The following is a 16,314-nucleotide window of genomic DNA, read 5'->3' as shown; positions in this document are numbered from 1 at the left end:
TAAGCTGGAGGCAAGGCTATTCTTCAGAGGTACCTCAGCAGGCCCGAATAAATGATAATGTCATGATGTTACCCAATGTAACCTCATGAAATTCAGGGCAAATACACAGACCTGCAGGTGGGATGTAAAAACCCTTGCCACAGGACAGGCTGGGGGCCAACTAGCTAAGGAGTGGCTTTTTACTGATGGGTCTGAAGTCCTTGTAAACCACAAGTTGAAAATGAGCCAGCGGTGCGGCCTTGCAGTAAAGGCAGACAGCTGCCTCCTGGGATCTAAGAGTGCAGCCAGCAGGGCAGGGGAAAAAAGATTCTTTCCCTGTATTTGACACTTGTGAGGCTGTAGTTGGAGTACTATTAAGTATGGAGCTCCCTAGAACAGGAAGAAAATTTACGTACTGGTGCAAGTCTGGTGGAGGAGCATGACCAAGATAGGCAGCTGGAGTCTCTGATGTGTGAGAAAAGCATGAAAGGCCTGCTTTGGTTTATTCTTCCTAGAGAAGAGAAGGTGAAGGGGAGATCTTCTTGCTGTCTATAGCTATCAGGAGGGCATAGAAAGGACAGATCCAGGCTATTCTGAGGCATGGTAATAGGATTCGGTTCAGAGGCAGCAGAAAAAACAAGGTAGAAAAACACGAATTTCCAATTAAGTTTTAGGAAATCTTTTTCACCCTGACGGCAGTCAAACACTGGAGAGATTTTGAATCTGGCGGCCTTAGAGACATTCAGACATTCAGACTTCAACTGGAGAAGCTCCTGAGATACCTGATCTCATGACCTTGCTCTGAGCTTGGAGTTGGATTACAGGCCTTCAGAGGGCCCTTCCACCCTTCATCATTTTGAGAACTATGAAGGCGTTGATACAGTGATGTAGATACTAAACCTTGTGTGGATAGCTGCTTCCCCCTATCTTTTCCCTTTTGTTTGAAAATACACTTTGGTTTTGCCTGAGAACTCTTGCACACTTGTACATGAAGCAAATTTAGTCTTAGCAATGGCCTTGGGAATAGTGTAATATCAGTGTAGCCACAGCTCCAAACTTGTCAGCTAATAGAACTCTTTATTTCTTAGTGTCCTTGCAAATGCTAATGAGATCTTAACAGCCAAGTGAATTTATGTGTATATCAAGAAAGTCTTGTGTAAATTACTATGGCTATTTATAGGTAATTGGGCTGCATGGCTTAATAGTTTTAATGCTTGTTTGTTTTACAGGGCATCATGACTAAATGATGCTTCTTTAGACATTATCCAACCTGATTATTTCTGGGCTTTTCTAATGTGTGAAATAAAAGATATTTTAATTTACACTGATGGATTTTCATAGAGCCTGATCAGATTGGAATATCACTTGTTAAATCTGTATATGCTACTTAGGTTTTTTTTCAGTAAGGCATGAAACAGGTGAACCTGAAGATACACATACAATCTTTTGTCTGCCCAGTTTTTCTTTCCTATTTATTTTCTGGAGATGCAAGCAAATCAACATTGCTGTTTTTCACTAATGCTGACCGTTAAAATACTTCCGTATGTCCGGTTTTGACATGAAGACACATTAGTGAACCATATTTGGTTTTTGATTTAACTACAAGTTAGTGTTCTCTATCAATTTATTGATTTATGAGAAACTGGATTTATATGACTCTATATAGTCATTTATCTGACAAAAAATGATAGACTTCAGACTAATAGGTCTATTCTCTGTCTGCATAATCACAAAATCTGTCATGTACCTACTTAAATGTATCGTTCAGTTACTGTCTGTCTGCAGTCTAAGTAATGAGATACTTGATAACATGATTTATTGGGATTTGTATAGTTAAGATTGAACAAGATGTTGGTAGCCCCACTAAGGGGGTCTATCACAGGTTTACAGAAGATACCGTGCTATTACATGGAGGTAAGCATGAAGACCAGGAAGTATTCAAATACAGCATAGCAAGTTATATAATCTAAATGAAATGCATGTACTGCTAATTGTTGGAGGTTGCATGCATGCTTATATTGGCTTCTTACTTCAAACTACTCAGTATGTGTATAGATAATATCTATATTCTTTTATATAGGCCTGCAACTGAATTTCACCATGACCTGGGGAGACTGTCATTACCTTGGACTGACAGGACTTGAAGTGATAGGAAAGAATGGTCATGCATTAAAAATAAGTAGAGAACAGATTTCTGCTTCACCCCAAGACTTGAATGATCTTCCAGAGTGTGCAGGAGATTCCAGAACATTAGAGAAGTAAGTAATGAAAGAGTTGGATTCTCCAAACATTTTCTACAGGGCTCTTCCTTTATATTTGTGCCTGTTGTTTTGACAAAGGGTTTTGTTTATTGATTTTAGAGGCATTTTACATCAGACTTTATAAAGCTACTGAATTATATAAACTTCTAACACATGTTAATGCAAAATGATTTTCATACCACCACTGCTCATTCTTGGATGTCACAAGCTACCCAGGAACAGCTTGTTGTAGAAACATGAATGAGATGTTTCCAAAAGATGGTGCTTGAGTTAGGAGATGGCAACATGCCTGGTTGGTATCTCTGCTAAGGACTTTCTAGGCAGAAATGTGGGTGTTCTGTAGCATCTGTCTATGCATATGCAATGATATTTATGCAGGCTTTCTGGTTAACTTCAAGGAAAAATTTCAAGTTAGCAAAGTGTGAGGATGTGTTAGGGAATTGCACAAACAGGTGCCATTCTGTTGGTAATTCCACAGCTTTTTTTTTTTTTTTTTCCTTTTTTGGGTGTAATTCTAATAAAGTTTTATTCATTGACAAGTATACTTTCTCAAATTAACTTGTACTTCCTAAATAGCAGTATAGAAATCATATGGTATGGGCCTGGACAGGACATGGTATTTGGCTGATATTGAAGCGCATCCTGTTGTTTCTGAGTTGTATCTCTCTTTTAAAGGGTATTTTCAGTTGTAATCCTCTCCTCTGGCATGTTTGTGCTCTGTGAATTTTATGAATTAGGACTTTTCAATGTCTTTGTGGATTCTTCCTTAGAATGTTGTTTTTATCTACATATACACTAACTTTGTAATTTCTGCTAATCTGACTTACACATATGTCAAACTTACGTGTATATAATTCTTCAGTTCTTCTGCCTGTTTGTATGAAAATCTCTCTGTAGGCATCAAGATCTAAGAAATCTTCCCATGACATCCCCTGTGATGAAGAGATTCTGGTGGTGGATTCTCTCCATATTCCACCATAATGGACCCAGTTGCAGAGTCCATTTAGCTTTTCTGTTGGTGTCTTACCTTCTCTGAATGCTTCTTTTACAGCCCCATGGTCTGTTGATCCTACAGAATTTCTGGCAGGCTTTCTGCTCCTGATGTATTTGAGGAATTTTATTTATGGTACCTTTTGCTTGCTAGCCTTCATACTCTTTTTTGGCCTGTGCATATGAATTTAGACTTCCAGAGTTATGATACAATCAAGTTAGAGTTTTCTGATCATGAATTTTGTTGAAAGATGGTTTGTAATAACTTTCTTTATCCTGCCACTGAGCCAGTTTAGCTTTGATTTTTCAAGTCCTCCGTCTTTCCAACATGTTTCTTAGTAAGTGGGATACATGTGTTCTGTACTTCCAGTATGATATCCCTTCATGTTCTCTGTGTTGTGTGTAATGATTTAATTTTGGGGTGGTTTTTCTTTTGTTGTTTTTTTTTTTTTTTTTTAATGTATTTAGTAATTTTTGCTTAGGAACCTTTTTGGGCACAAGCATGTTGAGTATAAGTATACTACAGTGCTCTTCAACTGTAGCATTTGGAATAGGTCCTGTGCACTATATAGGACCAAGTCAAGGGTTACATCTTCTCTCATGGGCTCCCAAATTGGCTTCTCTGTGAAAGAGTCATTATTCAAATCTTCTTTAAGCAGCTTCCAAGTCTGGCACTCATATTCCATTAAACTTTTAAATAAATAGTAAGTACATTGGATGGTTTACCAAAGTAATTACAGGGGACAATTAGTTCATATTCTCTTTTACTCCATATTTGTATGCCATAGTTTGTGGTAGACTATAAAGTCAGGATTCCAAACTGAGGAAGTAACGGAATTAACTTTAGGCAGCTTCAAGTCTGTGCTTTTATGAAAAGATGTTGTCACACTGGTAGAAAGCTCTTTTGAAAAAGTAGAACTATGCCTGTGTGCATGAAGGAGGGTATGAACAAATTCTGCTTCTCCAGGTTATCCAGCTGCCATCCATCTCCTTGTCGGGTTCATGATAGTTGCATTGGCAACACACTGCAGAGTGCCAGATATACTAGTGTAGGCATAGGACGATATTAATAAGTTATATTGTGTTTGAGCCTTTTGCCTCTGGCCATTTTGGTAGAAAGGTAGTTGAGCTTTCCTCTGCCTGCCCCTGACCACACAGCAAAACCTAAGGAGTTTTCTGTTTTTCCTCAAACAGACCCAACGAAAAGAAATACTGCTCTTTTCTTCCCCATTGTCCTTAATTCAACAATTGCCTACTATTTCTGATGTTTATTGTGCTTTTAATTGCATACACATGGGCACAGTAAGACCTGGAAGCTGTAAGTGACGTATAGGAAAAAAATAAACACTAGTAAAGCTCCTGATTTTCATGAGAAAAGCAAACTTTTCCTTTTTGCAGCTAATGGATTTTTCTCCTTGTAGGTTAATAGATGGGACAAATATCACAGTAGAGGATGACCATATGTGGCTCATTCCCTTCTCTTTTGGAGAAGATCATCTGCTCACTATCCTTTTTGATAAAATTGAAAGTATTGCAGGGCTTCGCTTTTGGAACTATAATAAATCTCCAGAGGATACCTATAGAGGGGTAAGTAAAAGCAAAGGAGCACTGCCAGCAAAAATATACAGTAGTGCATTGGAAAATTGGTACTGTGATGAATGAATGTAGCTGCCTTAATGGAACACCATAAATCTTTCTAGATTGTCTGAGTCTGAATTTTGTGGCAGGTATAATGCATTTCTGTCTCCACAAACAGCAAATATTGAAAAAAAGCCAGAGATAGTTTAAAGAAGTCTTCATGGCTGATTTTTCTAAGAGACACATACTATTTTCAAGATATATGGTTCTGAAGTGGTATCCTTTAAATATCCAGTATTTAGGCCTACCATATGATTATTTCCTAGAACACAGGGAGTGGCAGAACAAGGACATTCTCTAACAGAAATTCTGTTTAGGTAACTTATAGAAGGCCAGTCAAACGATACTACCTTTTCCAAGAAGCAAGAAGAGTCTCTACAACTCTAATGTTTATTAGAGAAAGTTGACATCTTCAAACAGCTTAGTGAACTAGCTTAGCTAAAATTGTATAACATATCTCCTCTCTTTTTTTGTCAAATTGCTTGGTTTATATGTTCTTCATATTGGATTCTTGGAATTGACTGAGAGATTGTGTTACATCATGTCCCTGCTTATTCTCAGAAGCTATGCATGCATTTGTAATGACAGTGAAGAGGAAGTTGCTGTTCATGGCATAGAACGTTTATCACACACAGTATCACAGTATGTTAGAGATTGGAAGGGACCTCGAAAGATCATCTAGTCCAATCCCCCTGCTGGAGCAGGAACACCTAGATAATGTTACACAGGAATGCGTCCAGGCGGGTTTTGAATATCTCCAGGGAAGGAGACTCCACAACCTCCCTGGGCAGCCTGTTCCAGTGTTCCGTCACCCTCACTGAGAAGAAGTTTCTTCTCAAGTTTAAGTGGAACCTCTTGTGTTCATGTTTATGAATCCATTTGTTTCCAGATTTTCCCCTTGACATATAACTGTTACATCTTTGATGTCAAACTCAAGTCAATAGATAAGAAAAATGTTGGTATGTATTAAACTAGAGAGAGACAGGACAAAAAGGATCAGTTCTGGAAAAAAAAATACTGAAGTCAGAGGCATGGATTCTTCCTAGGATTGGGCGAGTCAGTGGCAAAAGTTGCAGAACTGCTTCTTTGTGTAAATTTACCCTCCAGGAATTACTTTAATACAAACACTACATAAATGTGTGGCAAGGTGTTCCATCTCCACAACAAGAGCCCTGGCATCTTTTAATAGCATGGGATCTTGCTGAGTGCCCAAGACTGGCCAAGGACTCCCAGAGGGCCAGAGTGTAAGATCTTTTGTTGAAGCCACAATTGATTTAAAGACTTTAACATATGGCACCCAATTTTGTAATACATGGCATTAACCCAATGTGTTTGACACATGGCAGGGTTAAGAAGCACGTTGAGCTTACCATCTAAACATACCCCCTGTATAACAACAAGGGGGTTTTTATTAAAATTTCTGCCCTGGTTTCAGCTGGGATAGAATTCATTTTCTTCCTAGTAGCTGTTACAGTGCTGTGCTTTGAATTTAGGATGAGAATAATGTTGGTAAAACACTGATGTTTTAATTATTGCTGAGCAGCACTTACACAGAGTCAAGGCCTTTTCTGCTTCTCACCCCACCCAACCAGCGAGGAGGCTGGGGGTGCACAGGGAGCTGGGAGGGGACATATCCAGGACAACCGACCTGAACTGACCAAAGGGACATCCATCTAGTGCCATATGACAGCATGTAGAGCTGGGGGGAGTTGGCAGGGTATGAATTTTCATACCAAATCAACTCCCTGTACGTGTCTCAGTGATTAAAGGAGGGAAAGAAATACCCAGATCCCTAGAATCTAACATGGAATTTGTTTTTTGAGGCAAAACCAAGAAAGAAAGAAAAAACACAGTTTACTTTGCTTAGGTAGAAAAAAGAAGTGAGTCTGCTAAAGCTTGCAGTTGGCATAGCAGGTCCCATAACAGTTTGTGGGTACAATTTAAATGAGGAGTTCATACCTACAGGCCTGTAGAAGGATGAAAAAAGTATTTGGAAAACTGAAGATGCAAGATATCTGCTTGGCCACGGTATAGAGACTGTAGAGTGTTTACCTAGGGCATCATGACATCTGTTTCTAGAAGTATTGCAGTTCATTCGAAGAACCAGTCCCTGGGTAAGAGATCTAATGATTTCCTAGGCAGCTGTAGACTGGTGGATTCTATTCACAGCTTTAGTATGAGAGGGTAATGGCAGTGAACTGTCAAAATGAAGACTTGTGTGCTATTTCCAGCCCTATGAAATATTACCTTGTGAGAGCTTTGTTATGCAATTTGTAAAATGCTGTGTGTGATGGCTGAGTGCCTTCTTGGGTGATGAAAATTACTTAGAAATGAGAGCTGTAAAGGACACATAAATATAAGCAGCTATGTTATAATAGGTAAGATTTCATCTCTAAGTCTCTAGATGTCCCATTCAATACATGTTTCCTAAACTGAAGTGTATTTCAGTGGATTTTTCACTTCTTTTCCTTATTCTGGCTGACTGATTCAGCTGGAAAGTAGCATGCAGAAGACTTTCTGATACGAAAAGATATTTCCGTTCTTTGCTCCCACATGTATTAAAGATGAAACCAGAAATAATTCTTTCTCCATACTTGGTAGTCATACAGACATTCCCTCCTAATTAGTCTTCATGCTGTTTGGAAATGTACTGAGCACCTCTTCTAGCCTAGTACAATACCAGAGGTTTTCAAATCAACAAATGTTTGTGAAAAACCCAACCAAAAATAAAAAGCAAAACAAAGAAAATATTCCTGGGAATTACCTGCTTTTGGGATATTGCGTGTATGAAATTGTAATGGAATAAAAAAAAACATTTACAAATGGAAAGAATATGAGAACTGTTATGAATACCAGGTCACTGATAATATGTGGGCTTTGCATAAAACTCTGAATGTTTTTAGTTCTTCTCAGACACCTGAAATGGGACTTTTCACCATAAATACTGCATGTCTATTTTTAATAGAAACCCTAATAATGAAAATGAAATATTCGCATACAAAACTAAGTTAACCTTACATTAGCATAGATATATCAGTCACTATAAAATCCAGAGATTAGAAAACTGTCTCACAGTATCTTTGGACTAAATTAAGTCTTTCATTAACTAAATGATTCTCTTTTGGTTCAATCTATTAGTTAATAAGCTTTAATCAGTGTTAGTTAAAGGCCGTCTTGTTGTATTTTACATGTATTATTCCTTCCTTTACCAGTAGGTAGTGAAAGACGAGTAGTTAGTGCAACAAATGCTGCTTGTGATTAATGCTAAGTTATATTTAACATATTTCAGGGCAAGATGCAGTGATAATTGTTGCTGCATGATGGAATTGTTACGTGGCTGGGATCATGCATACAGCACCAGATGGTGCTGATGGGGGAGGGTGAAGGGGCCAGGACTCCTGCATCATCTGAATAAGTATGCCTGAATTATTTAGTTTAATCTTCAGAGATTGTATAAGACCTGCATGCATCTATGCAGCGGACAAGGCTCAATTCTTTCTGCCTGGCACGATACCTCTTCTGTATTCATATGCCCTTAGGTAACATACAGCACTGCTTGGTAGATGAGTTTGCATGATCCTGGAAAAGTCCAAGTGCCACCTGCCACAAAGTTAAATAAATACAGCCTTTATATAAATGCAACAGAGACACAAAAGAGTCTGCTTGAGAGAGAGCACCAGCTTTTGTGATTTCTTAAAGGCTAGCTTCAGCCAGTGCTAAGCAATCAGGCCTGATCTAGCAATGCATTCAGGTGCCTGATGACTCTAATTGTCTCTTTGAATCATCTTTGTGACATATGCTGACTTCAAAGCTGAGTCTCTCCGTTCTGTTCATGTGCAGGCTCAGGAATCATAGAATCATTTAGGTTGGAAAAGACCTTTAAGATCAAGTCCAACCATTAACTCAGCACTGCCAAGGCCACCACTAAATCGTGTCCCTAAGTGCCACATCTACATGTCTTTTAAATACCTCCAGAGATGATGACTTCCACTGGACAGCCTGTTCCAGAGGCTGACAACCCTTTTGGTGAAGAAAGGAAGCTTCAGTTTACTAAGATCTAGTGAGATGAAGTAATTGAAGGATCTCTGCAATGCATTTTTATTTATTTTTTTGTCCACCAAATCCTCACCTCTCCCATCCCTATCAGTGTCAGCTGTGATGTTCTAAATTGCAGAATGTGTTGCAGCTGGTGTCTGCTGGTTTAAGCTTTCTTTTGCCATAGGATGTCATACTATAGAGGAATGAAATAAGTATAACAAAACTATAGAAATTAATCCAGCCTCTGAAGTGAATGTGATTAGTTTGGATCTATTTTATTCTATGTCATGTCATGTAATCTTATGTTATTTTAACTAAGGCTAAGGTAGTCCATGTATTGCTGGATGGCCACAGCATCTCCCCACCAGAGGGCTTTCTTATCCGCAAGGGACCAGGAAACTGCCACTTTGACTTTGCCCAGGAAATTCTCTTTCTGGACTATCTGCAGCCCCAGCTCATTAATAAAGTACAAAGGAGGTAAAGTAGGATTTTTTTTTTATCTGATCTACACCATTTCTCTTAACCGTTTGGTATTCTTTCATACTCTCTGTTGAAGCTAACTGTATGAGTCACCTGGGTGAAAATATGAAGTACTTAGAGCATAATGTTTCATTGGGTTTTAACTATAAGCTGTTAACCAGTTTTCATGAGGTCAGAAGACAGTGAAGTCCATAATTACAGGCAGGGAGATCAGGGGCTGGTATTTGTGGAGGCTTAGTTCTTTGGTTTTGTTCTCTTCCTTCCTGAATGAGCCAAGGGTACATAAAGGAACCATTTTGTCTTGTTTTTTTTTTGGCAGGACTGGTTCAAAGAGAATGGAACAAGCTAGTATGGACTACGAAGCACCATTAATGCCATGTGGTTGTATCCTTCTCTGTCATTTTCTTACTTGTCATATAGAATATTTTAGAGTTATATGCTATGGAGTCCTGAGCTTTTTGGATCCAACAATTTCTGGTGCTGTAGGAAATCAACAAGATACCAAGAATGTGAGGAAGGCTTATAGTAAGTATGAATTAAGAATAAATAATGGGAACATAATATATGAATGTGTGACCTGTTTTCAGATACTCTGGTAGCTTTTTCTTCTGCCTTTTGTAGTCCGTCCAAGCTGTAGCTAGAGGCCCATTAGGACAGTTGAGCCAGCGTATGAAAGCTAGAAGTAGTCTTCACATTTTTGCATTTCTTTGTATGTTTGTTTCATTTTATATCTTTATTAAGGTTGACTAGAACTGTGTGATATTTTTGCCATCTTTCTTAATGCTTGTGATTTTTTTAAACCTAAGTTTTCCTAGATAAGTACAGTCATTTATGATAATGCTTACTATCATGCCATGCATCTAGCTGATGGGCCTTTTAAATCCATTAGGCTATTCTAACCAAGTTTGGAGACAATGACATCTCAGCAATACTAAGTTCCCTGCTGCTTTCATGACAATCTGTGTCTGGATAGAGCAAAGAGAAACAAATGGGTGCTCCATTAGCAAAATGGGCAGCATAGACTCCATCGTTACATTTTATGCCATTCAGTTTTGGGGCATATTTACTGGCCAGTTATCACCAATATAATTCAAAACCAGGCAAAGGCATATTCAGGAAATGTAGGAATGCAGTAAAGACTACAAATAGGAGTTGTGGTGTTAGTAAGTTGCAGTGTACAAGAAGGTAAGACACACACTAACTCAACAGTTCTTCATCTGATGGAAGAACATATATGAACATCATACATATATGTGAATATTTATATATGTAAACATATAGATAAACTTTTGACTAGTTGTGCCACCTGCAGATGTTCATGTGTGTATTTAAGTGACAGAAAAGGCAAACTTCATGTCTTAATAGAAAATAGTTTATTCAGAGAGATTTAGGCATAGTGAAGTCAGAAGTGAAAAGTTGATATTTTTTGTTTTCATTCTCCTAAACTGCAAGTGTCTAACCTCAAGATGTGTCCTGCACAGTAATTTTGAAAACTGCAAATTAAATAGTCTGTTTAGACAAAGTATCAGAATTTTCCTTAATAGCTTTTTGCTTTTTAGTTATTTTCCAATTTCAGCTTCTGACAAGTTGGGGTGATCCATACTACATTGGTTTGAATGGACTTGAGTTGTTCAATGAACATGGAGACCAAATCTTACTAACTGAAAACAGTATCCTTCTACAGACCCAGTGCATCTATCCCTTTCAGATACACAGTTTGCTCCCTGGCAAATTACCATATGGCATCACTTGCTACTTCTTCCAAAATGCTATTTTATTCCATGCAATTACTCTGCTTGTATTTCTCAGTATTTGTGTGATGATACTTGTTTCCATATGTTTTACTGTATTCTATATATTTTCAAAATATTTCTTCTCTAAATGGGATGCAACAATGCAAGACAAGGTTAGAGAAGGGAAGGCTTAAGAAGGGTATGGTACTTTTTGCTGTCAATGTGTATTCTTCTATGGTATGGAAGGACCAGAAAGTTTGAGCTATAAATTCATAAGGAAAGGTTGAGCTCTGTTGTGGAATCTTTCATTGTGCCACAAGAAAGAAATTTTTCATAACTCTGGAGCTGTAGGCTATTCTAGACACCCAATCCAGTTGTGAAGGTAAGGGCTGAGACTTTGAATTTAATTCAGTGTTCCCTGGGTAACCAGAGGGAATGAAGGACATGCTTGAAAGATTCATAGTCATCAAGATTACACTTCAGTGCTCTTTATCAGCTAAAGTCTCTGAAGAGTTGAAAGCTTCATACCCTAAAATATAATTCACGTAGTTCAGTCACATGGAAGAAAAAGTTTTTTAGCCAACTAGAAAGGATAAAGAGCATGAATGCTGCATAAATTGTATATCTCTAAGGGTCCTTCTTGCCTAATAAATAGAGGACACAATGAAAAACGTCATAAAGGCTTTTTCCTGAGTGCTATTTTTAGTTGTACCTTGTATGATACATGATGAACTTGGAATATATGTAATGGAGGAGAAGCATTTTGAAATCGAAAAATGGTAACAAATTGGTTTTAAGAACAAGGGATCTTTAACTTAGCTTTTAAGTGGTCTGTCTTTACAGTGCAATACAATGCCAGGTAAAGATAACCTTAGCTCATTTTGAATGGTGGCTTGTTTCTGCCTGTGCAGTAGTGTTGCTTGGATATATTAGGGTCTCAAAAAGAGCATATTTGTCTTGGTGCAGTACTAAATGTGATAATTGAGCACTGAGCCTGAAGCAAGCTTTTCTCAAACAGTTGAGGCATTGCTGTGTTATTCCTGAAATTCTTTGTAAATACTTGCAGACTCAAGCCTTTTAGAAAGCAGGACAGGAGACATTAATGTCCCTCAAACTGGATTACTAGGTATTTATAATTCTGAAGGAAGTGCCATCTATCCCCATTTCTTTGCATGTCTTTAACATATATTTTTAACATTAATGTCTTAGAGAGAAAATCTGGTTCCATAGGCAGTCTGTTCAATAGCAGGTTTAATCTTTTCCTCTCAAACCAAAAGCAGGCTTTATTAGACAATTCCTGAGTTTTGTCACAAACCTTGAGGAACTTGAGAAAAACCTACTCTGACTGATGACTGCCTCCTGGAATTATATGTTTCTTCAGATGTATTTCATATGAGAAGTTTTCACAAGTGCATGCTAAAAAAATGGGGTTTGTCACAAACCCCTGGAAAGTGTCTATTCCTGATAAGGGAACTTTATTGATGAAGTCATAAATACCAATTTGGAAATAAATGCATTTAGTTAATTTATTCCTATTTTTTAAATAATTTTGAATGCCAGAATCTGTAAGGGTTGCCCTGCTTTTGGAAATGTGCCCCCAATTTCCTCAGCTACCCATGTGAAGGGCTTAGAGTATTTTTGCATTTTATTGCTGTAGTGGCAAATGGTTGCTCATGGAACACAGAAAAGCAGGCATGAACTTTTAAGTATGGTGCTTCTGAAATGTCCTTTTTGGTTATTTACCCTTAAAGTGTTTTTCAGATATTGCTGCTTTTCCAGATAGTGTTAACATTTTAGAAGATGTCTCTGGAGACGTTCGAACTCCAGACAAACTAATTGACAGAGTGAATGACACAACTGATGGCAGACATATGTGGCTTGCACCAGTTCTTCCTGGTTTGGTATATTTTCTCTTTTCATTCTATTTTACTGATGTGCATAGATGTAGCTAGAAGCAGAAAGGAAAGGGGAAGCATACATAATTTTAAAGTGAATTTGATACTAGTAAATGATGCTAAATCACTGCCTTTTGGAAGAAGTTCTTTTTATTCCAGTTTCTTTCTCTTCACTGCACAGATAGCAGCAGTACAGATTTCCCAGGTTTGTAATCTTCTTCTGTCTCCATGGTGCAACAGCAGAATTTCCAAGACTAGCATAGATGTTTTTTCAGTTAGTACGATAAAGATACTGACAAAGGAATTTAATATGCATATTAATATGCATAAACACCTTTCAAGCAGGAGTGGACTGGGATCTTAAATTTGTTTTTACAATAAGCAATGAATGTTATTCCAGCAGTAAGAAATTTTTAAATCTCATTATCTGTATTGAATTCAAACTCATAAATTAGAGATGACAGTATTTCATGTCCTAGGGCCCGAAGCGATTCAGCCCTTTTAGAAGCCTTAGGTTTAAAATATGGGGTATCAAATGTCTAGACAGGAAAAGTAGATAAACTTAGATGAGTTCCGACCTGTTTTGGGAGAGGACATTTTTATGGGCCTGTTATGGACATAGTTTATATGTATTAATTTCTTAGAAGAGGATGCATTTCAGAAGTAGCAAAAAGTAAACCTGACATGTGATATGTTGTAGCTTACTGTGCTGGAAAAATCCTTACTCTGTGTGTTACAGTTATTAATTAGAATATTAAAAGCAAAGAATTAAGTCAGTTTCAGAAATACTTCATACAACATCATATGTTGTAATGCAGTGGGTATAATTAAGATAAAGCCTTTAAGTGTACTTGGGAATACTGACCACTTGCATTTCTTGGGAAAATGGAAGCTCTGTGAAATGCTTGAAGCTCCTACTGTGTAGGTCCCACAGCTTGAATCCTGGTAATTAATTTGATGCAATGCTCAGATGTCCATTTAGCATCATGATTGAATGATTTGACAGCAGTCTGAGTTTGCTCATGTCCTTATAAAAGACATGCTTGCAGAGGCTGTTTCATTGTGGTAAAAAGGAAAGTAACAGTACCTGGAGTTGTAGCACAAATGCATGCACAGTTTTGTGTTGTTGTGTCTGACAACAAAGTACTGTAGAAGAACATAAGATATCAGCCTTAAAAGGGTAAATTGATAAAGTGTGATATACAGAAGGGAAGAGTAAGCAATTTAATGGCACTTCCAGTGCTTAAGCTGTAGCAAATTTTACCTTTTCAAGATCCACATAGTACTTTTCTTTTTTCCATCTTCCATGGTTGTGCAGCCAGGAAGTGCAAGTGGATTTAGCAGTCAGTCTATTCGTGATCATCCTCTGTAGCTGGGATGCTGATCCAAAGCTTGTGTATGCTTACGTCCTCATTGCTAGGCTGCTTTGAAACATGCCGGTTGCCTAGAAAACTGAATTAACTCCTTGCTATATTGGAAGGTTTGAAAGCTTTAAGGGAATTTTATATTATAGCTTTTCTTTTCCTTTCTGAATATCTTCTCCTTTCTAATTCTAAAAATGTTTTTGTCTTTTGCAAATTTATTACTAATGTAAATACAATTTGAATTCTTTGTTTCCCTGTTATTGATAGTAATTTTATTTGTTTCAATATATTTTCCATCAAATTTGTCATTTGCTGTGAGACTGACAATTGCAATTGGAGACTGTGCCCAAATTGTCTTCTGGAAAATTACAGATATAAACATTTATATTGATCACATTTACCTTTCTTTAGTTAAAAAAATGCATAATGATTTAACACAACTAATAATATCTTCTCCAGTGCATCAAATGATTAAAGCTTCACAGGATACTGGAGATGAAGCTTAAGATATACTGGCCTAAATTTGATATAGTATCTTATAAAAGGAGTAGCGTAGAATTAACTGTAATAGGCAGGATTGGTTTCCTACAGCCTAATCTTTGGTCTTAACATTTTGACATTAATGTCACTGAATGTAAAATGAACAATATTCGAAGCAATAATTGTTCAGCAAGCAGCTGGATAATGGGCTCTGCACTCCTGTTAGTGTTTCTCACACAAAACCAGCAAAATTTCTGCAAGAGCTTTCAAAGCCAGGGGATGTAAGCAAAATTTGAGTCTTGTGAATAGAAAGGTGAATTCCATTCATATGTGGTGGAATGGAATGGAGCGGAATTGAATGAAATAGAATGGAACGGACTGGACCAGACCAGACTAGACTAGAATGACTCTAGCTTGTCTTATCCGGAGGCACATGTCTGTATTTGGTTGATGTGTTTCTCTACCCCTTCTCTAATTGACTAGCAGTCCAGGATGACAAACTCAGGTGCAGATGTCATTTTCTGATGAGTTACGTGTACATTTGAAAGGGCAGCTCTGGGGTAGGGGCATCTGTGAATTATCAACAGAGTTGATAGCTGAACATAAATCCTTAGAACCAGTTATCTGTCCTCTAGCTAAATCTCTTTAAATGTGGAGCTCTTTACTCAACATGCATGAGAATTGCATTTCTTTGGGGAATTTGTGTGGTTAAATATAAATTAATTCTCTATTATAGGTGAATAGGGTATATGTCATTTTTGATGTACCTACTACTGTGTCGATGATCAAGTTATGGAACTATGCCAAAACACCTCAGAGAGGCGTGAGAGAATTTGGTGTAAGTAATTTTTGTATGTATTTTGTATGTTCTGGTGAGTCATCTTGCTTGATTTCTGTACTTATTTTCACAGTTTACTGAAGTGTGATTCCATATAATCTCAAAGGATGGGCTTCATCTTGTTTAACTATGCATTTAGTATTGAAATGACTAATCTATGCCAGTCATCTGTCCTCCCTTTCTTGTCCAGGGAAGGAACACTTTATCTGAGTTTTTTTTTTCATAGATAATTGTCTTAAGATTGTAGACTGTAGAGCAGGCCTGGAAGACTAGCTTAAGCTACAAATCCAAGTTTTAGACAGCTGAAGTGAGGTGGGATTCATTAATTCCTAGATTTAGGAGTGATTCACTCCAGTTAATAGAACAGCAATTATGTAAAACATGAAATACATTTTTAATTATCTACTTGAAAGCTGCATTAGAAACATCAGTGAGAAGACAAAAAACTTGGAGGAAAAAAAAAACCAACATCAAAACCCAGCAGCGAATAGAGAGAAATGGAAGTTTTAAGGAACAAAAGCTAAACTAATCATAGAATCAAAGAATGTTGGGGTTAGAATGACCCAACTTGTGAGAGAAACAGGGCAGAATGACTTCTAGTTAAGTGATAGAGACAAC

The 16,314-nt window shown here is 37.5% G+C and overlaps 1 protein-coding gene across 6 annotated transcripts in view; it reads left to right on the top strand.

Annotated features, from left to right (window-relative positions):
• Positions 1 to 16,314, top strand: part of KATNIP (katanin interacting protein) — a 60,967-nt gene that overhangs the window by 39,704 nt on the left and 4,949 nt on the right. For 5 of the 6 annotated variants that reach the window (XM_061473206.1, XM_061473204.1, XM_061473203.1 and 2 more), the window contains 7 exons: positions 2,060 to 2,237; positions 4,652 to 4,817; positions 9,226 to 9,383; positions 9,706 to 9,770; positions 10,946 to 11,056; positions 12,881 to 13,020; positions 15,595 to 15,696. In XM_061473206.1, coding sequence (XP_061329190.1) covers positions 2,060 to 2,237; positions 4,652 to 4,817; positions 9,226 to 9,383; positions 9,706 to 9,770; positions 10,946 to 11,056; positions 12,881 to 13,020; positions 15,595 to 15,696 — 920 coding nt within the window. The remainder of the gene's footprint in view (positions 1 to 2,059; positions 2,238 to 4,651; positions 4,818 to 9,225; positions 9,384 to 9,705; positions 9,771 to 10,945; positions 11,057 to 12,880; positions 13,021 to 15,594; positions 15,697 to 16,314) is intronic. The other variant, XM_061473205.1, reaches the window with a different exon arrangement.

Source organism: Pezoporus flaviventris, unplaced genomic scaffold, assembly GCF_033815535.1.
Source record: "Pezoporus flaviventris isolate CSIRO_AGI_PZ_B2104156 unplaced genomic scaffold, CSIRO_AGI_Pfla_v1 ptg000078l, whole genome shotgun sequence".
Classification (NCBI taxonomy): domain Eukaryota; kingdom Metazoa; phylum Chordata; class Aves; order Psittaciformes; family Psittacidae; genus Pezoporus; species Pezoporus flaviventris.
Note: the sequence above shows the minus strand (reverse complement) of the source record. Positions and strands in the feature narration are given on the sequence as shown.